Source organism: Ursus arctos, unplaced genomic scaffold (genome assembly GCF_023065955.2).
Source record: "Ursus arctos isolate Adak ecotype North America unplaced genomic scaffold, UrsArc2.0 scaffold_1, whole genome shotgun sequence".
Lineage (NCBI taxonomy): Eukaryota > Metazoa > Chordata > Mammalia > Carnivora > Ursidae > Ursus > Ursus arctos.
Window position 1 is genome coordinate 40454244 of NW_026622763.1, and position 21562 is coordinate 40475805.

The following is a 21562-nucleotide window of genomic DNA, read 5'->3' on the forward strand; positions in this document are numbered from 1 at the left end:
TTGATATCATCAACTCAGTGTTACATGAGTTCCACCTAATATCACAGATGCAGTTTCATCAAAGAAAGTTCTGGCACTGATATGCACTAATACACAATTATGTGGGTAAGCACAGGGGGAGGCTCATGTGAAGTGATTTTTACCTGAAATCTAAAAGATAACTAACAGTGAACCAGGTGATGGGTCCACATGTAAAACCCTTGGAAAAATTAGAAACATCCAAGGAACAAAAGGAGCCCAGTGTGGCAAGTGAATCTCTGAGGCCAAGTGTGAGTTGAGAGGAGGCAGGCAAACAGAAGGTGTCTGGTGCTTACAGGCTTTATGTTTTGGATTTGGTATTTTATACCTTACCTCAATCTTATTTTAATCAGCCACTGATGGGTTTGAAATAGGGGAGTGCCAAAACCATCCTGCCCACCTTCCGGACCTGAGCTGTCCAATAAGGCAGTCACTAGCCACCTGTGGCTACTGGACACTTGAAATGTGGCTAGAACAAACTTAAACGTGACATATATACACACCAGATTTCAAAAACCTAGTACCAAAAAATAGTAAAATATCTTACGTGTTACTATCAATTATTGAAATATTTTATATATGAGTAAAATAAATTATATCCTTAAAATTAATTTCACCTATGACTAAAAAGTCTTACATTTACAATGTAGCTCACATTATATTGCTAATAGGACAGGACTGGTGGTGTAACAGGACTTGAGGCAGCAAAAGCAGGACTTCCATCCTAACACAGACGATGAAATAGAAGAGAGCTTCCCAATTCACTGTTATCTATTTAAAACCAAGAGTCTATCTATATTCAGTTTATATTTCTTTTTCTAAAAGCTAATTGTGTTGTCAAACATCTTATTTTATAAATTTAGCTTTTGAAAGATTAAATTAGTAAACTGAAAATTTAGCTTCTGTTTCCAATTTTTTAATTTCACATTTCTCTTTGGAGATCAATATACGGTATTTTAAAATCCCACACCGCAACCAATAGGGTTAGGTCCTCTAAATTACCATATTCAAGAAATCCAGATCTACTATACAAAGTTGAGTCATCCCCAACATACATTAAAGAACCTGATTTTCCCTTATGATATTTCTTCATGATTTCATTTTGATCAAGATAAAGGACAAGAATGATTCCTTAAAAGGAATGAATTAAAAGGGCTTCTCATTTATTAAAGATGAAATGAAAATGAATACAAGAATTAAAAATCATACACAAATTACAAATAGGAACTACTAGCGCTTAAAGAGTAAAATAACTAACCAGAAACTGGCTGTGAAGAAAAATCACAGCAGGTAATTCCAAGATCGTGTGCTTTTTCACTATGTAGACACCTCATTTTATCATCCCACACTGTTAAATCTCCACATGAGGAGCCAGTGACAAAGAGGTTTCCATTCGGAGAAAACGCACAGGCCACCAAGGAGCCATCCTTAACACTACCACATCTGAAATAAAAGCAAAAAAGGGGGGAGGGGCTTCATTTCATTTCAGAGTATCTTTTACTTTATATTACAATTTCTAACAGCAGCTTGTTATAGTAAAAATGGCTATCAGAGAACTAGAAAAGGCAACAGATGTCTATAGAAATATCATATGCTATAAACTGAGATATGCTTTTCCCAAAAAAAGGGCTTAAACACAATCTTAAGTAATGTATTCAAGCTTAAACTACGCAGATCCAAACCAAAGTCCATGTATCTTCATGTTTTTCCATATGGCAAGTCTGTATAAACACATTAAAATCTACAAAACTTAACAAAAAAAGCTCTGACAACCAAAATATCAACTACAGTCACATATTTTTTAAAAACCTATTTTTATTGGAAAACATGTTATTGGGGTCAAAAGTACTTTCAACTTTTGTATTAAAATCACCCTGAAGCATCATCTGCAAATATAAAATACAAATAGAAATAAAATATAAATTCCTTATGAAAAGAAAATGCTGTGAATAAGTTAAAATTATCTTGGGAAGATAAAGAAGCAATGCGCTGACAATATTAATTTTTTCTCAATTAGGAAAAATAAACTGATGAAAGCCTAAGAATAAGTGCAGGCTCCTAGCCAGTGCTTAAATCTACTGCAGTGTTATCTTTTCACAGCATACGTCAAGGAAGTGATGGCAGAGAGGCAGAATTCATCACCTGGTAAGTGAAAAATTCTTAGCTGACAGCTGTATTTCGTTCAGACAAAAAACCTGAAAGAGATTTCATTCCTTCTGCGCTGTCTCTTTAAACGGTTCATTAACGCCAGTTAAAGCACATCACCCTCTTCAACCCACAGACCTAAATCTAATGAGCAACAGTTGTTTCCCAGCTGGCATGTGCTCTGAATGATGCAGGGACAGGAAAAAGTATATTGGGCTGTTTTACTTGGTAACATTTAAAAGTTTATGCTATTTAATGTACTTAATGTCACTGTACACTTAAAAACGGCTGAAATGGTAAACTTTATGTGTTATTTATTTCACCATTAAAAGTACATAGCTTCCACGTTGGCAAGTTGTAACAGAACATTACCAGTATAAATTAATTGATGTATTTTCATCTAAAAGGAGTTTTTCAGGTGGTTTTTTAAAAAATGATAATACAACACCACACCTCACAAGGTTCTTTCTTCTGGGATTGATCGTTCGCCCAGCAAGAATCCTAGTCAGGAACCAGCTGTGTTTCTTAGGCGAGACTTACCTACCATTACTCTATTACTGGGAACACTTGAGTCATCAATGACAAAAATAAAGCCTAAAATTACTGAATCTTACACAAAAGACTGTTTTCTTTTTCTAGCTCTTAAAGTAAAAAAATCCATAAAAGTCTAACAAGACTAGCCCTTATTTTACAAGAGAAAGATTGGAGATTTAAAACTCTCAGGGCCAAGCAAATCTACTATAAAAACCATATTAAACATCTGTTTTTATAACCTTCAGAAGACAGGTCAAAATGTCTTTCCTTGTGATATGTGAAAATTATCAGCTGCTTAAGGTCATCAAAGTATTCTGCTTTCTATTTTTATTTATTTTTTGGGCAGACTTGTTAATAGGGTTAAAAACGGAAAGGGTTTAAATATTCATACCTATATAACTTGTATGACTGGGCATTCCATAAAACAACCGTTCCATCAGCTGCCCCTGATACCAAACAGGTGGAGTCTGGGGAAAACTGGCAAACCCTCACGGGGCTACCAGTGGGCTGTTCCATCACTGCCAAAGTCTCTCCATTCTGAGTATTCCACAGGACAGTGGTACCATCTGTTGAACAGGAAGCCAAAACATGTCCTGAAGGGGAGAAACAGCAGCAGTGGACAGCATAGGTGTGAAACTTCAATGGCGAGTGGGGCAGCTCGGTAAAGTCGCTTAGGGAGTACAGGCGAATTGTTTTGTCCAAAGAGCAAGTAGCCAAGAGGGAAGAGGAGAACGCACAGCAGTTGACATCATCACCATGATCGGCTAAGGTGTGAATTAGTTTCACCATGTTCTTTATTTGAAGTAAAATGTCCTGCAATTTTTAAATAAAGGTTACTTCATCCTTAGAATCAAATAAATGCAACTCAAATCCATATAAAAGAGTCAAAATCAACTTAAGGATTTGCTCAGTGAAAGCTCCTTCATATTTTTAAAGGACAAACTGCTACACCTGAGATAATAATTTGGAGAGAAAACACCGGTAAGACTATAAACTCTGATGACCACAGTCACAACTGACACACCAATAAAGTTCCATTAGCTCCTGAAAAAGAACCTTGTCAAATAACTTCACACTGATTTGACACTGAACATTCAAAACATGGGGTATTTATGTAACCTCTGAAGCCTTTCCCTTAACTAATTACTTCTCAAAAATGCCTCATTCCAGATCTGCTAATCTCAACTCAAAAAGATTTTTCACTCTTAACAAACTGTCTCAGCTGCTCCTTCCACAGAACGGAGCCAAGGCTACAGCTCTGCCTTTGGGATGCATTAACTGTACCGTTCACTCATAAAAACTAAGAAATGGTTTCATTCAAAATTTCAGTGGCAGTGCCGAAAGCTCGCATGTCATGTTCTGCCACCTTGTTTGATAAAGGATAAAATGACATAAAAGATTTGAGGTGAAGAACCAATTTAATAAATCCAAGGAAACCAAGAGAAGGAAACCAAAGAGAAAGTGGCAAAAAATGAACGTAGCCAGACTGCACTTAACAAATTTACAAATTTAGATTAAAATCCAAACCCTTCGTCACAGCTTGTCACAGTTTACAAAATGCCGAATGTGTGATCTGGCGCTTGCCTTGCCTACTTCTCAGATCTCAAGTTCCTGCCCCTTCCCCTTCCCCTCATTTCCTTCCAGCCTTCCTGGTCAAATGGATTCTGTCTTAGATCTTCATAAAGCTGTTTTTGCAGGCTGAAATTCTCTTTCCCTTTGCTTTTGAGATCCTATTTCTCATTCAGATCTCAATTCCAGTGTCTCTCCTCGGAAAGGGTTTCCCAGACTAAAGCAGCCACCCTCCAGGCTAACATATCAGCCTGTTTTAATCCTCAGTGTAGCAATTACCATCATCTGATGTATTTGTTATTTGCCTCCTCACCACTAGAATGTGAACTCCAAAGGAGTGGAGATCTTGCCCGTCTTGCTCATTTCTGTATCCGTAGCACATAAAACAGTGTCAGACACCTAACATGCTCAAATAAATATTTGTTGATTATTTTTTTCCAAATCCACTTGAGTTCTACCTCTAAATATTATATGAACAAAATATAAATAAATTTAAAACTGACCAATACTTTAAAAAAAAAATCCAGCAGTGGAAAAATAATGCAAAATGAAACAATAATCGGCCCTGAAGGAATAGGTATACTCTTAGATTGTAATTCATAATCCCTTGTTCCAGTGTTATTTGCAGAACTTTTTACAAATAGATGGAGCATATATTTTCCAATATTTATTGTATCCCCAAATTTCAGCCTTTTTCCGAACATTAATTTCAATAACGTCTAAAAAACAAGCGAAAAAACCCACAAAACAACAAAACAAAACAAAAAAAACCCACGAAATGTCCTGGTGTATTGTCACCTGTATTACCGCAAGGAAAACAACCAAGATCATGAGGTCCTCCTGAAGAACTCCCAAATCCCAACTGTGCAAGTACGCGTAGGTAATCTTGCAAACAAACTTTGGCTTCCACACCCTTGTGGCACCCAGCTCCCTTTGCAGTTCCAGACCAAGCAGTTGGAAGAACAGCGACATAATCACTCGCAAGAACAGCCTGTTTTGAAAAGCACCCTCAAGCCTACCACCACCTGCCTCGGGGTGTGGGCGTCCACTCAGCCGTCACGTCGAAGGCTCAATCCCCGGGCTGGTCAGCTCGCCAGCGTCAACACACGCATCCCTATCTAATCCAGAGCAAACCCGAAATGTGCCCCAAATCTCCCCAAATAAAGCCCCGCGACTTACTGTCCCCGCACGCAGGTACCAAAGGTGTACCCCACTCTTAGAGCCGGCCGGGCCTCAGCGGACTGAGCCACCCAGGCGTGCGGGCGGACAGCTGACCGGGAGCTGGCCTTCCGGGGCGGAGGCATCCGACCCGGCCCAGCTGGGGCATCCAGGCAACGCCCGCAGGCCTCGCCCGGCCCCCGGCCCCCGGCCCCCGACCCTGGCCGCACCGCCGCGCCCCGCTCCCGTCCAGGTCCTGGCCCGCCCCCGCCGCGCGCTTGGAACCAGAGTGCGAGAACCAGAGGGTTCGAACACCCCGACTACCGAGGCTCCGCGAGCTGATCCCAGCCGCGCTCTCCCACCTGCCGCCGCCGCCGCCGCTCAACCGGCCCACTGACGCGCCCACGTCCACTTTGAAGACCCAAGGCGCGCGGGATCCGCCCTCAGGTGCCCCCGGGAGCGCGAGGGCCACGTGACGCGCAGGTGAGGCGGGTGGGGCTGGCAACCGCGGAAACCCTAAGAGAAAGGAAACAGGCCCCGCTCCCGAGCACGCCCCGCCCCCCGAGCACGCCCCGCCCCAGGGCGCATGCGTGGCCTCCCACCGTCCGCTGCGGCGTCTCTTAATTCTGGCCCTAGCTCAACCTGAGTTCAGTTTTGGGAAGAGACTTAGTTTGCAGTTTTTTCCCAGTCGGGGAAGCTGAAGTCCCAAGGCTTAGCGAGTGCCTGAAATACGGTTTTAAAGGTGGCACTGTATCACCTGTCTGGGTATTGCAGCACAGGGGTTTTGGAATGTCTTTCCTCTCCGGTGTTTCTCCCTGTATTCTGTTCTCCTCTGACCTCCGAGATTGCTCTTTTCTGTTTAGGCTACCTCTGTCCTCAGCGGTCCATAACCTGGTGTTTTCTGCCATCGTCTTTGTGCTAAGGTTTCCCACATCTCTTCAGGGCAGTCCGCTGGCCCCTGAGCCCCAGGGCCCTCTTCATTGGACAGAAACCAACTCATAGGTACAGAAAACAAGCAGGTGGTTGCCGGAGGTGGGGGAAGGGGATTAAAAGATACAACTTTCAGTTATAAAATAAGACACAGGGAGACAAAGTACAGAGAATATAGTTAAAATATGTGACAAGTTTGTATGGTGACGGATGGCAGCTAGATTTATGGTGATTGCTTCAAAATGTAAATGTTGAATCACTGTGTGTATACCTGGAAATAATAAAACGTAGTATGTCAACTACACTTCAGAAAAAAAGCCCACTCAGAGGTAATATTTCCTTTCAGTCGTTCACTTAAATAAATATCAATAATTTTACAAAAAGTCATGCAAACTGTCTTTTTAAACTTACACTTATATCCTGAGTATTTTCCGTGTCTAAGATTTCTCCAGTAGCTTCATTATTTTTCTGCATAATAGTCCACATTTCCAGAATCATACCATAATTTAACATTTTCCCTGTTGTTGGATGGCTGTTTCCGTATTTTTGTGCTTATTATAAATAATACTGGATTAGATGGCTTTCTACATAAATCTTTATCCACATTCATGAACATTTACTAAGGAAATTGTTAAGTAGAAATGGAATTTCTGGGCATAAGGGTGTAAAGATTCCTAATAAATATTGCCATATTACTTTTCAGAGGGGTTGTATGGTTTGCTCTCTCAGCAACATATGGTTGTGTCTGTCTCTCCACATTCTTGACAGACTTGAGTAATAATTAATCTTCACTAATTTGATGAGCAAATTGGTTATAATATTCCTTAAGTAAACTATGTAAAAGAAACTACTGCCTACACATGCCAATCATTTAGCAGAGACCTCGGGGCCAACGTGGTTAGTTTCAAGGTAAGGCAAGTTCAGAGAGGGAAGCCTTCCTATAGCTGGTCTCTAGTCTATGAATTTGCAATTTATGAGATGTTAATTAAAATATCTTGCCAATATACTAGAGAAACATTTTAAGAATTTGTAGAGATCTTTGATCACATAAGTGAACTGGTTATCTTATTTCACAGAACAGATAGTGTCAAAATAGTTGGAACTTTAACTTAGAATCTTATTTATGTTTTATGCATTCTTTGCTTTAAATTATGTAACCGTGGTCAATAATTAATCCTATTTTATCTTTAATTTCCAATTGTCCTAATAGTGCTACATAAGGAATATAGCAAACCATTTTATTTTTTTAAAGATTTTATTTATTCATTTGAGAGAGAGAGTGAGCGAGCACAAGAGCACACGAGCCAGGGGTAGGGGCCCCGGGAGAGGGAGAAGCAGGCTCCCCTCGGACCAGGGAGCCCGAAGCAGGGCTCTATCCCAGGACACCGGGATCATGACCTGATCCGAAGAGAGATGATTAACCAACTGAGCCACCCAGGCACCCCAAGATTCATGTTTTTTTAATTACATAAGAAGGAAGTATGACAGACAGTGATGTCGCTTTTGGACAGTTCTCTTCTGGACAATTCTTCAGAAGTCCCCCTGCAGCCTCTCTCTCGTGTGTCACTGCCCAGAATTGTATCACATGCCCACTTGTTAAGCAATCACTTTCAAGAGGAATGGAATTGCCATTAAGATTTACCCTTCTGGGGGCGCCTGGGTAGCTCAGATGGTTGGGCGGCTGCTTTCGGCTCAGCAGGGGGTCTGCTTCTCCCTCTCCCTCTCCCCCTTCTTGTGCTCTCTCTCGAATGAATAAATAAATAAAAAAAAAAATTTACCCTCCTGGGGCTGGAAAAGGGCCCACTTTCCCCTGAAGCATATGGTCAACCAACATCTACAAGAGTGGATAGAAGGAAATAAGGAGACAAGACAGCTACTACATACAGTTGAAGTATCTTCCACATGGAAAATATCTGTACAATAGAAAGCTATTAAGAGAATAGATGTGAAAGTAAGCCACATCTCAATTATGTTATGCCTCAATCTTTGACCCTTAAACAGCATTATTCAGTATATTCACCAGTTATATTTACAAGCTAAATTTACCATACTTGGTTGGATCTTTTTTTTTTTAAAGATTTTATTTATTTATTTGAGAAAGAGAGAGAGAGAGCAAGGGGGAGGGGCAGAGGGAAAGGGAAAGGCAGGCTCTCCTTTGGATCACCAAAGAATAGTGAGGCACTTACACAACACAGGTTTATATGGAGACAGTATTATGCTTTGAGAGGCTATATACTTATTCTAGTGATTCCTGCAATTCTCAAAATATATTTACAACTCCTTTTTAAATATTGCTTTCGGCATTTGTAATACACTTTTCTGAATATCTTCATTATAGCAAATCTCAATTCTTTTTAATATGAGTGACTTTTTAAAAACAGATTCTATTCAGCCATAAAAAATTATCATGTGAGGGCACCCGGGTGGCTCAGTGGGTTAAGTGTCCAAGTCTTGATTTTAGTTCAGGTCATGATCTTGGGGTCATGAGATCCAGCCCTGCTGGGGCTCCACACTCAGTGGGGAGTTTGCTTCTCTCCCTCGCCCTCTGCCCCTCCTCCCACTCGCACTCACACGTGTGTGCACGCTTTCCCTTTCTCTCTCAAATGGATAAATCTTTAAAAAGAAACTATCCTGTAGATCTATCTTTATATTGGTAAATTAAGTGAAAAACTGGTTATACTATAGAATGTACAGTAATTCTGTTTAAATATATTTAATGCACTTAGTATGGGGAGAATTCTGAAGGGATGTATAAAAATGTTCACAGTGGTTTCTTCTCTGGTTGGTGGAATCTGGGAAGATGACATCTTTGTCATCTTCCTTATCCATATATCATAGTATCTTTGCAACAAATGTGCATTATTTTTATTTTAACATTTAAAAAGACCCAACCATGGGCACCTGGTGGCTCAGTTGGTTAAATGTCTACCCTGGACTCAAATGATGATCCCAGGGTCCTGGGATTGAGCCCCACATCAGGTTCCCTGCTCGGCAAGGAGTCTGATTAAGGATTCTCTCTCCCTCTGCTCCTTCCCCTGCTCGCTTGAGTCCACACAAACACACACACACACTCTCTCTCTATCTCAAATAAATAAATCTTAAAAAAAGTAAGTTCAAGAATGAACTACATACAACTTTTACCTCACAACGCTTTTATTTAGTCATCCAATGACAACAACCCAAATGATTTTCACATATATGGTCAAGGTAGAGAAACTACAAACAGATCTCAGATATTAATTTTGCTACTGCCTCCCCCTTGATTTAACTTAAAAAAAAAAAGATTTATCTATTTATTAGAGTGGGGGGGAGGGGCAGAAGGAGAGGGAGAGAGAATCTCAAGCAGACTCCCTGCTGACAGGGGACCCAGAAGCAGGGCTTGATCTCAGGACTCTGAGATCATGACCTGAGCTGCAATCAAGAGTCGGCCGCTTAACCAACTGAGCCACGCAGATGCCCCTGCCTTCCCCCTTGATTTAAATGCTAAGGTGCAAAACCGTCTTCCAATGAAGGTCCAGAGGATCCAAATTAGCTTTTCCTCTAATCCTGTATTTAGCCAACTCTTTACCCACCACACTTCCAAGCACTACTTTTTCTATAGCAACTCATAAACCTATGCAAGCCCCAGCAATTCCTAAGAATTCTCAATATTTTCTATTCACCTACACATACCTGAGCTTTTTCTTTAGCAATATCAGCTTTCCCAACTAACTAGAGCAAATATAAATGTTTCATCTCCTGAGTATCACTGGCTGAAAATAAAATTTGGTGCAGTTTTTACAGTCCCTAGAAAGCAGATAGGGTTAGAAATGACATTTACATTTTTAAAAAACTCCAAAGATGCACATCAAACTTGAAGCTGCTAATATGAGTAGATAAATTGCTTGATACTTTTCAAAACACAGTATTCAAATTCAAAATCTGTAATACATTTTTAGTGAAAAATAATACGTACAAATATTGAACACTCATTGTGAGGTAGAGAAAAAGAATCCTCTTTCACTGCTGGGAGGTGAGTAGAGGGGTGCAATCATCTGGAGAGCACTATGCTGATAGCAGGGAACGTGTGCACATACCCAATCTGTGTACATCCGAAAGAAACTCTTCTCACACACCGTCTGCTTTCTATTGCTGTGTAACAAATTACTCAAAACTGAGTGACTTAAAACAACAGTATTTATTATCTCATAGTTTCTATGAGTTAATAATCAGTAACATATAGAAATCAGTTCCATTGCTATATACTAATGAGCTATCAAACAAAAATTAAGAAAATAATCCCATTTACAATTGCTTCAAAAAGAATAAAATACCTAGGAATAAATTTGACAAAGGTGAAAGACCTGGAAACCAAATACTATAAATATTGATGAAAGACACAAATAAATGGGAAGATATTCCGAGATCAGGGACTGGAAGAATTAATATTGTTACAATGTCCATAGTATCCAAAGCAATCTATAGATTCAGTCAGTCCTTGTCCAAATACCAATGGCATTTTTCACAGAAACAGAACAATCTTAAAATGTGTTTGGAAACACAAAGACCTGGAATATCCAAAGCAATCTTGAGAAAGAAGAACAAAGGGCTGACGCATCGTGCTTCTGGATTTCAAAGTATAATCCAAAGTGATGGTAATCAAAATAGTATAGTACTGGCACAAAACAGACACCTAGATCAGTGGATTGACCAGAGGGCCCCAAAAATAAACCCATCCGTATATGGTCAATTAATCTATGACCAAGGAGTCAAGAATTCACAATGGGGAACAAACAGTCTCTTCAATACATGGTATTGGGAAAACTAGACAACTACATGCAAAAGAACGAAAGTGGACCATTATCTTATGGCATATACAAAAATAAATTCAAAATGGATTAAAGACTTGAATATAAGACCTGAAACAGTAAAACTCCTAGAAGAAAACATACTAAGTAAGCTCTTTGACATCAGACGTAGCAATATTTTATTGGACCAGTCTCCTCGGGCAAGGGCAACAAAAGCTAAAATAAACAAATGGGATTCCATCACATAAAAAGCTTTTGCACAGTGAAGGAAATCACTAACAAAATGAAAAGGCAACCTACTACATGGGAGAAGATATTTGCAAGTCATACATCCAGAAATGGATTAATATCCATAATATATGAAGAGTTCACACAACGTAACATATAAAAAAACAATTAAAAAATGGGCAGAGGGTTTGAATAGACATTTTCCCAAGGAAGACATACAGATGGCCAATAGCCACATGAAAAGGTGCTCAACATCACTGAACATCAGGGAAAGGCAAATCAAAACAATGAGATATTACTTGACAGTGGTTAGATTGGCTATTATCAGAAAGACAAAATAATAAGTATTAGCTAGGAGGTGGAGAACAGGGAACCCTTGTATGCTGTTGGAAATATAAATTGGTGCAGCCAACATGGAAGACAGTATGGAAGTTCCTCAAAAAATTAAAACCCACCACATGATCCAGAAATTCCACTTCTGGGTACTTATCTGAAGAAAACAAAAACTCCAATTTGGAGAGAAATATGCACCCCTATGTTCATTGTAACATTAGCCAAGGTATGGAAGCGACCTAAATGTCTGTCAACAGATAAATGGATAAAGAGGATAAGGTGTGTATACACACACACACAAATATTACTTAGCCATAAAAAAGAATGAAATCTTGCCATTTGTGACAACACAGATGGACCTAGAAAGTATTATGCTAAGTGAAATAAGTCAGAGACAAATACTGTATGATTTCACTTTTATGTGAAAAAACAAAACAAAATAGAAACAGATTCATAGATACAGTAAATACACGGTTAACAGAGGAGAGAGGAGTTGGGGGGGGTGAAATAGGTGAAAGGGATGAAGAAGTTCAAACTTTCAGTTATAAAATAAAGTCATGGGGATGTAGTGTACAGCATAGGAAATGTAGTCAATAATATTGTAGTAACTTTGTATGGTGGCAAATAGTTGCTACATTTATCATGCGGATCATTTCATACTGTATAAAAATATCAAATCACTATGATGTGCATTTGACACTGATATGTCAACTATCCTTCAATAAAAACAAACAAACAACAACGACAACAAAAAACCAAATAGCTCAGGAGTGGCTTAGCTGGGTAGTTTTGGCTCCGGGTATTTCATGAAATTGTAGTCCAGATGTTGGCTGGCGCTCCAGGCCTCTGAATGTTTAACTTGGGCTGTAGGATCCACATTTAAGGTGCTGCATATGGTTTGCAAGTTGGTCCCAGCTATTGGCTCTTCCACAGGGCTGCTAGAGTGTCCTCATAACATAATAGTTGGGTTTACCCAGAGCAAATGATCCAAGAAAACAAGGTGGAAGCGGAAATGTATTTTATGACCTAATCTGGGAATTCCCAGGCTATCATTCTGCCTTATTATGTTGGTCACACAGGCTAACCCTGATACAATGTGGAAAAGGATTATACAAGGGCATGCATACCAGAAAACAAAGATCATTTGGAAACATCTTAGATATGTACGACAACATTCATTGCATATTATTTGCAGTGACCAAGAAATTGTAAGCAACTTAGGTATTCATTCTTTTTAAAGGTTTATTTATTTATTTGAGAGAGAGAGAGAGAGTTTGAGTGAGCAGGGGGGAGGGGCACAGGAAAAGGAAGAGAATCCCCAAGAAGACTCCCCACTGAGTGCAGAGCCTGACCTGGGGCCTGATCCCAGGACCTTGAGATCATGACCTGAGCAAAATCAAGAGTCAAATGCTTAACCAACTGAGCCACCCAGGTGCCTCTCAAGTTTTCATTCTTAAGAGAAATCTGAAAGTAAAATGTGGTATGTGCCTGTGATGGAATACCTTGCAACAATCAAAAGTAATGAACCAGATTTACATATTTTTTTAATTCAAAAGAAATAGAAAAACAAATTTATAGCGTAATGCAACTGATAGAAGTTTAAAAACAAGATTTGTCATACTATTTGTAAAGATACACATGTTGCTAAATGAATATATAAAAGGTTAACTGAAAAGATACATTAAAAATACTTGTATGTGGGACAAAGAAATTGAAGAGTTGCTGAGTGAAGAAGTAAAAAAATAAAAAATAAAAGAAGGGTTTTATAAGAATAAGGTGAAGACTGTGACATGAATTGAGGAAAGGAGTTACCTCAATTTTATATGGCTGACGCTTAAAAAGATTTTTTTTTTTTTCTCTTTAAGGTAGAGTAGTAGTATAGCCCACACAGGGTTAAGAGATCTCACTAAAGTAAATTTCCTAGTAGGTAAGGTTCTACTAGTTTCCCGGTGTGTATTTTTTTATGAGTCATATTCCTGTGGAAGGAAAATTTTGATTCTCTTAAAAATACCTCCTTTGTCTCCTTATTGGAATGAAATCCTTTTATCAGAACACAAACTTCTTTCATTACTTAAATGGAGATATTTAAGATACAAATAACCTTGAGAGAGGTAGCCCACGAAATTTGCAGGAGTAAACGACTGATACCAGATTTCCTTGAGGATGTGTTTACTGGGAAGCTAAATGAATAGGATTTAAATTCCTTCAAAGGAGTTGAGGATGGAGGTGATGGAAAAGAGAAGGAGCACAGAGGGGGTACCAAGGACAGATTAGAGCCTTCATAATTTTGATTAAAATTAGTTACTTCTAACAGATTTCATTTGGGGGCTGAAACAAGAAAAAGGGATCACCCTGCATTTATGTAAGTTAGTTCTTATGAGTTCAATTAGATAAGTTTTCACTTAATTTTCACTATGGTTATCAATTAAATAAATATTAAATTACTCTCTACATACAGTTTCAAACTGATGATTATTTTCTGTGTTTAATAGTAGTGCACTGTTTGGTTATTCTGGTTGGTTACTACTTGAGTGATAATCTAAATCCAATCATGAGGGCAAGCTAGTGTTTTATAATTTATAGAGCAATTGAAACTAACATGGAGAAGGTTCAGGCTAAAGCCTAGTTTATCTTAATTAAAGTAGGCTGTGTTTACTTGTAATTGTGTGATAGCAGAGGGTTAGGAAAACTTTTTATATTTGAAGAGAACAATGATACTGGTTTATTGAAGATATACCCAACCCAGGGCACTATGACTGCAAGATTCATTCACAGAACAAATGATCCACAAATGTATAGTAACAGTTGTTACCTAGACCAGTTGCCCTTTTCTGATCATGCCCACTTCTCGAACAGCTACCCCTGTTGAGTAACAATGAAGACACCGGTCTAAAGGAGCCATATTGACCAAGCTTTCTTTTTTTTCAGAGATACCGTATTTATTTTTAAAAGAAAATTATCACTCTTGAAAAACTGTGCTTTGTGTGTTTAAGTATTTTATTGCTCATTTATGAACTCCTCAGATACTAGACATATTATTATCAAGCTGCTTATATACCATCTAATATAAATTAACGTAAGCATGTATCATCCCTAAGGCACAACACCCCCATGAAGAAGAGTCCCCATGGAGCATCTGGCATAACTGTAAGCCCAAAACCAAACACTTTCTTCACAGCACCACCTTGTTCTTTTCTCCACATGGTCCTTTTGATTAAGCACGAGCCCCTTGAGGTGCAAGTGCAATATTTGGTTAACAGAAACCGACATATTTACATAATAACAGCTGATTTTCATATCAGTCTCTACAAACAATCTAGAAATTTTGGAAAATACTTGGTGGCTTCAAAGCATTTTAAAGTTAGGAATATTTTCTTCAAAACTTTTCTATTCTCCCTTCACTACTAAAAGCCATTCTCTAAGGACATCGTCTCAGGACCACTTCTCCACTAGGCCGTAATTCCACGAAGGGCCTGTGCCTGTCTTGTTCACCAGTGATTCCTCAGCCCAGCAAGGCATCAAATCATATTTCATGAATGCTTGAATTTGTAGCTCATGACTTATTAATTTATATAATCAATTTTTCTTATTGACTACTGACAACTGGTTACATGTCTACCAATAGGGACATTTCTCATATCAGAACAAGACTTTTAAAATGTATTCTAATATTTTCATATTGAAAATGTGAAAACAACAACAAAATGTGGTCCAGAGAGGCTCAGGTGCTGATGAAAGGCACAACACTTGACTTAAAACCACCCTCCTCCACCCAGCCCAGTGTTCACTGAACTACATAGTCCTCCTGCTGCTCCTCCTTCAGGATTTTGTAAAAATCAAATTTAAATTAACTATCTTTTTGAAAAGAATATATATTCAGGTTCATTAAGAAAAACTAAAAAAACTAGTTTGTAAAAGTCTTTTATTGTATCCGTGCCACACATAGTAGTGAAAAATAACACTCCTAAAAAAAAGAATGCTACCTTTTCCACAACATTTGATTTTAAATAAAACTTCAAGTACTCTTACATAGGTACAAAAAAAATTCTGATCTATTTGCCTCCAACAGGCCACCACAACACACAGTAGATAAAACACAGTGGTTACAAATGTCTTTTAAATTTATTTCTGAGGCAAGGCAAATGGGAAGGAAATGTTTCTATGAAAAAATACTGTGTGTGTAGGAAATTGTCACAATTTTATTCCACATGGATACAAATGATTATACTTTAATTTAGGCCCTGGTGGCTTAAAATTATATAACAAAATAGAAAAATGGAAAACTAATATCCCCTACACCCTGTTTCAAAGGCAGGCACTACCAAGATCAAGGAGACGCCACAGTGTTGGTAGAGGATAATTACTGTACAAGCCGTAGAGCTGTAATTACCTTCAGACTAAAATAAAATGCTACAGTCCTTCTAAGGCATAAACAATAATGTCTCCAAACAATATATACACATAATACATATTTAAAACAAGACTTAATATAAACAATAATGAACAGTATATACATGTCAATTTCTCTTCACTGTCTTGAAATACAATTTAACTACACAAGTGATGCAGCAACATATATATATATATATATAAATGTACTTGTAACTCTACAGTAAAGTTTATTTTTGGTGCTTTTATAGCACATCAGTGTAAACAGTTTAACTTGGCTTTGTTTTATATTTTAAAACATTCCTTGTTGTATTTTCAAGATTTAAAGCAATTTTCTAGTTCTTCCTTTTCACAGAAAACGAAGATTCTGGATGTGGTTTAATCATAAATAATTCATAAAATTAAATACATTCACTAAAAAATAAACTACAAAGTAAAAAAATGAAAAATAGATATTTATTGAGAGGGAAAGGAGAACCATTTCCCACATTAGAGCTCTGGTGTTGAATATTCAGTGCGATTTGATATATTTTAACTGCTATTGCACTATAACACCCTTTCCTTTGAAAATTCTTTGGGTGTGCTTCCCTGTTCTACCTAAATCAGCTGATAAATCACACAAACCAATAACCAAGGGCCTTGGTTGTTGTAGGAGTGAAGCCTTTAAAAATGGTATCATTCTTCTGATACTTTTTTTTTTGTGATACTTATTTTAAGGAAAAAAAAAGTCATTATGTATGTGCCTTGCACATTTATCTAAATACAGTTCACATTGCTGGTCTCATTTGTCCTCGTTTAAAAGGAAAAAAAGATTATTATAACTTCAGCTCACTTTGAAAATATCTGTCCACTTTTTTTCAAAATACTTCCTCATACTGTGGCCAGCTCTGCCTATATCAGAATCATCTTCATTAAATGTTTCACAGTTGTCAAAAACAAGCCTGACATCTACAGCAAAGGTTTCAAGGTTTGGATATCTGAAAGAAAACACATGATTTAGAGGTGGTTTTTATAGGGTGGCTTTGTTTTATAAACAACTGAAGAGGTAATAAAAGGTAAAATGAAAAATAAAACAGAAAAAAAGATTAGGATAACTACATTTAAGCTGATAAAAACATACTACACTGTCTTATAGATGAACATTTAAAAAATTGCATGTGTTCTGAACCATATAGGATTTAAGAAGATTAAATGGAAAAAACACATTTCTCTGAAGATCAAGATATATTTCAACTAACTAGCATTTTCCCCATATTCAATTTCCTATTTGACCTGTACACAGCGCACTGTCCCAGGATTCATCCCACGTGACTGGTTTATTAGTTCCTCTGACCAGTTGTGGTATCCTATCATCCGTGTTCAAAACTATTTAGTTGCAGTAGAAATAATGGAAATGCTTCCTGTGCACTATAAACATTACACTTGCCCTGTAGCTTTTACATACATCCCAGGATATATTGCTCTGTGTTAAATCTTTCCCACTTCCCATTTCTGTTCTTTTCTCTTCAAACGTGCTCTTTTGCTCAAGCACGGGAGGATGATAATCCAAAACAGGCACCAAAAAAAAAAAAAAAAAAAAAGTGCTCTCCCTGTATCAGAGATAACATTATGAAGACCTGCCCTTCCATAAGAAGTGCTGTGGCTTCAGTGCTTTTTTGGTGGGATAAGCCCAATCATCTTTCTCTGTAAAAACACGGCGAAGAGAACAGAAAGGTGAATGAATCTGCCTAAACTCATTGGTAAAAAAGAAATGGTTTGTTTCAAGCCAGCCCAAGCCAAACCAATACATTTTGAAAGAGAGCTTTTGGAAAATTAAATTTAAATTAATTCTAACTTATGGTAAGCCAAATACTAAAGTAATTTACGTATTAGAAATACCACACTGAAGCTCTGAGACCTGATAAAAGCGGAATTATTTCTTTGACAGGATACCTCGTATAGTCTTCCACTTCTCACTTCCCTCTGCTATGTGCAATAATAAAATAACATTTCTCTAGCTGGAATGAGCTCACAAAATTCATTCAGGCCTTATGTAACCTTACGCATTTTCCTGTTCTTCTGGGAATTGTTATTTTTTAATGAGGGGAAATTCACATAACAAAGTTACCCATTTTAAGGTGGACAATTCAGTGCCATTTAGTGCCTTCACAACATTTACTATTACCACCTCCATCTACTTACAAAACATTGTCATTGCCCCAAAAGGAAACTCTGTATCCATTAAGCAGTTGCTTCCCATTCTTCCCTATCCCATCCCTGGCAACCACTAATTGGTCTATCTTTCTCTATGGACTTGCCTATTCTGGAAGTTTGATATAAATGGAATCATACAGCACGTGTGGGAATAATTTTTATAAAATATTTAAAAGTTACTGTGTGAAATATTTATCTCTTTAGACTGTTCCTTACTATAAGAAAAGGTTAATGATTAATGCTGGGGAGACTAGAATCCAGGACAGAATTCTAGGTGAGATTCTAGGTGAAACAAATACTATTCCCACCGTTGATGGAACCCAGAGAGACTCATCAAAGCAAGTACTTCCTCCCCTCTTTTTGACAAATTTCTAGTTTAAACATTTGAAACACTGTGTATGAGTTTTGATTCCAACTTATTAGTTTGGGTTTAATTAAACAACTTGAAGTTACAGGAGCTTGAACCTACTAAATTTTGCTTCCCCCAGAACTGGCATCACAAACATCCATAGAACTGCTTCCCTCTCTCTGCCTGCCTCTGCTGTGACTTCCTCCGTTCACCAGGACTCATTCTCAAAAGGGAACACCAATGTTTGGTAACACCCAAGCTCTGTGTCAGAGTTTACGTTGGGGATTTTGAGCCCGGCCTGTCTCTCTATGTGCAGTCAGCCACTGTGCAGCACACCATTAGTGCTTGATGTAGTGTTCCGTGATTCACTAGCTGCGTGTAACAACCAGCGCTCGTCACCACACACTGAGGCTCAGATTCACCCTCCATCCAGGAACTGGAGACACACGTAAAGCCTTTCTGTGTAAGTCTCTGTCCTGGCTGTATTGATCATGAAGTCCGTTATGCTACCCACTTAAACATCTGATTGTTTTGATAGAAAAAGCAAAAGAACTAGTTCATATCTAGACAGGAGCTATTGCTTTTTGGTTCACATGAGAACCAAGAGTTTTAATGGTTTTAAATGTTTTCTGAATTTGCACAGGTCCCTTCTGTAATTTTTTTAAAAAATAAAACAGACATAATCTTTTGAAACATGTGAGAAGGACACTGATCATTATGAGTTAAGTTCTACTCAACTCTTAGAAATTGAATGTAAATTATGGAGCACAGTGATTTTCACCAAAAAAACATTCAGGAGGAACTAAGTAACATACTGCATTACGATGGTAATCATAATAACAACACTAATAATGTAATTAAAATCTACTTTACAGATATTCTTTCAATGTAAAGTTCCTTCTTTCTCCATATTTTTTGTGACTTTGCCTGAAGTTATGGTCACAGGGTACATTAAGCTAAACCAGTAATAAGGAGTAAGAGCAGCAAAGGAGATGAAGAAGAGAACACGCACAGCTCACAGCTCCTGGCCATTCACATGTGGAATGCTTTCGTGTGGGCTTACTTTGTAAGTGAACGGCCTCATTTCTGGGGCTCCAAAATGGGCCACTGTTCAGAATCAAGTAAATTCCACTAACAGCTGCTACTCTGGTAGGAGTTTGAGGTGGTCTAACAAACAGTAACTGTGGCCAGGAAGGCACTTTACTCTTCAGGTAGGATCACAAAGAAAATATGGTAGAGAGGAGCAAATAATCATTTTCTTCCACATTTAATAAATACATTTTTAGTATTCTCCAACAACCCATAATAAAACTTTTAATATTTAAAAAATTAAATTTTAATTTAATTTAAAATTTCCAATGACCTTTAGTCTCTACATTGTCATGATCTGAAAATAATAGTCAATTTTTGTTAAATCCACATGAAATATTATCAATATTCCACTGATGTACAATATAAGCTCCACCTTATGTCATTTCCTTACCTTGGGAGCCTTCCCTGTTACTTTTCTTTACCTCTCAGGCTGGGTTTGGTGGCCCTCCAAAGGCAAAGGCAGCTTTATCACACTGCTTTTTAATTGTTTTAACAGTTTTAATGGACTTGTCTTCCAGACCACACTACTCTAACCAAACACACACACACACACATACACACACACACACACACCCCTTTTCTCCAAAGGCAGTTCCTTTAATTAATATATTTTTGGCTCACTAGAAGAGTACCCAGCAGGTATTAGGCATTCAATAAATATTGAACTGAAATTATTTACTTACTGTCCACTACTTAATTTCTCTCTAATTGTGGAAAAATCCATAGGCTTCTTAATAACTTTCTTATAACCAGGAACAAGTTTCAAGTTTACAGGAAGTAGAAAAGGCCATGCATCCTCATGAGTTTCCATTTCAGTAAGGATCATACTAAAAAAAAAAAAATAATGTTTGAAATCAGTATCTATGCTTTAGAATTATCTATTTTTATTAAAAACTTAGTTTTCATAATCTTTCACATAAAAACTATACAAATTAATTTATTTTAAAAGATGAATACATTTATTTACACTATAGACTTTACATTTTCCTATTCATCTAAATTGTCACAAAGTCACCTTTATTTTTTTTTATTTTTTTCCAAGAAGATTTTATTTATTTATTTGACAGAGAGAGACAGCCAGCGAGAGAGGGAACACAAGCAGGGGAGTGGGAGAGGAAGAAGCAGGCTTCCAGTGGAGCAGGGAGCCTGATGCAGGGCTCGATCCCAGAATGCCAGGATCATGCCCTGAGCCGAAGGCAGATGCTTAACGACTGAGCCACCCAGGCGCCCCACAGAGTCACCTTTAATATAGTATAAAGTTTCTACACAAATAAAATGAAATGGTATAAATATATTGTACACGCAAACTGAAATAATACCTGCAAAGAGCGAGGTCTTTGGAGTCATCTCTTTTAGGTTTCTTAACAGAAGTAAAACTTTCCTGTTTTGACAAGTTAACAGAAGTGTTTTCCTCCATTTTCCTTTTTTTCAGGTCTTTGTTTCCTCTTTTTAGTGAACTATTTGTAGATGCGGAGTCTTCATCTTCAGTGTCCCCTGTTAAAGTTACTTTCTTGCCTTTCTTTGACTCATTAGTCTTTTTTCCTTTGACGTGAAGTTTTTTGACTTTTAGAGTTTGACCACTTGCCTTAATTTAAAAAAAAAAAAAAAGGAAATGAGGTATAAGAAAATAACCATCTACAAACCTATTACTTTAAATTATTAAAGTCTGACAGGACAAACAAAAAGAATTTTATCTCTGATCTAGAAGGCTGATAATTTTATTTTTAAGAGAGAGCTATGAATTTGATCTCCCATAAGGTTAAAATCTAATAAAGCATGAAAATCTATCTTAAGAATTCCTAAAACTTGAAGATGCTGATCTCATGGTAAGCCATCT

At 37.8% G+C, this 21562-nt stretch overlaps 2 protein-coding genes across 36 annotated transcripts in view; both read right to left on the minus strand.

Annotated features, from left to right (window-relative positions):
• WDSUB1 (WD repeat, sterile alpha motif and U-box domain containing 1) overlaps positions 1-5998 on the minus strand; it is a 42394-nt gene extending 36396 nt beyond the window's left edge. Inside the window, exons 1-3 of one of the 4 annotated variants that reach the window (XM_026492732.4) lie at positions 5787-5998; positions 3089-3510; positions 1277-1461 (exon numbers count right to left, since the gene is read on the minus strand). In XM_026492732.4, coding sequence (XP_026348517.1) covers positions 1277-1461; positions 3089-3486 — 583 coding nt within the window. In that variant the 5' untranslated portion in view covers positions 3487-3510; positions 5787-5998. Of the gene's footprint in view, positions 1-1276; positions 1462-3088; positions 3511-5445; positions 5564-5786 lie in introns of those variants that run through there. The other 3 variants (XM_026492735.4, XM_026492734.4, XM_026492739.4) reach the window with 3 other exon arrangements.
• A 9609-nt stretch (positions 5999-15607) lies between these two features.
• BAZ2B (bromodomain adjacent to zinc finger domain 2B) overlaps positions 15608-21562 on the minus strand; it is a 398115-nt gene continuing 392160 nt past the window's right edge. For all 32 annotated transcript variants that reach the window (XM_026492708.4, XM_057317991.1, XM_057317996.1 and 29 more), the window contains 3 exons: positions 21045-21310; positions 20409-20552; positions 15608-17068 (listed from right to left, as the gene is read on the minus strand). In XM_026492708.4, the coding sequence (XP_026348493.1) occupies positions 16915-17068; positions 20409-20552; positions 21045-21310 (564 nt within the window). In that variant the 3' untranslated portion in view covers positions 15608-16914. The remainder of the gene's footprint in view (positions 17069-20408; positions 20553-21044; positions 21311-21562) is intronic.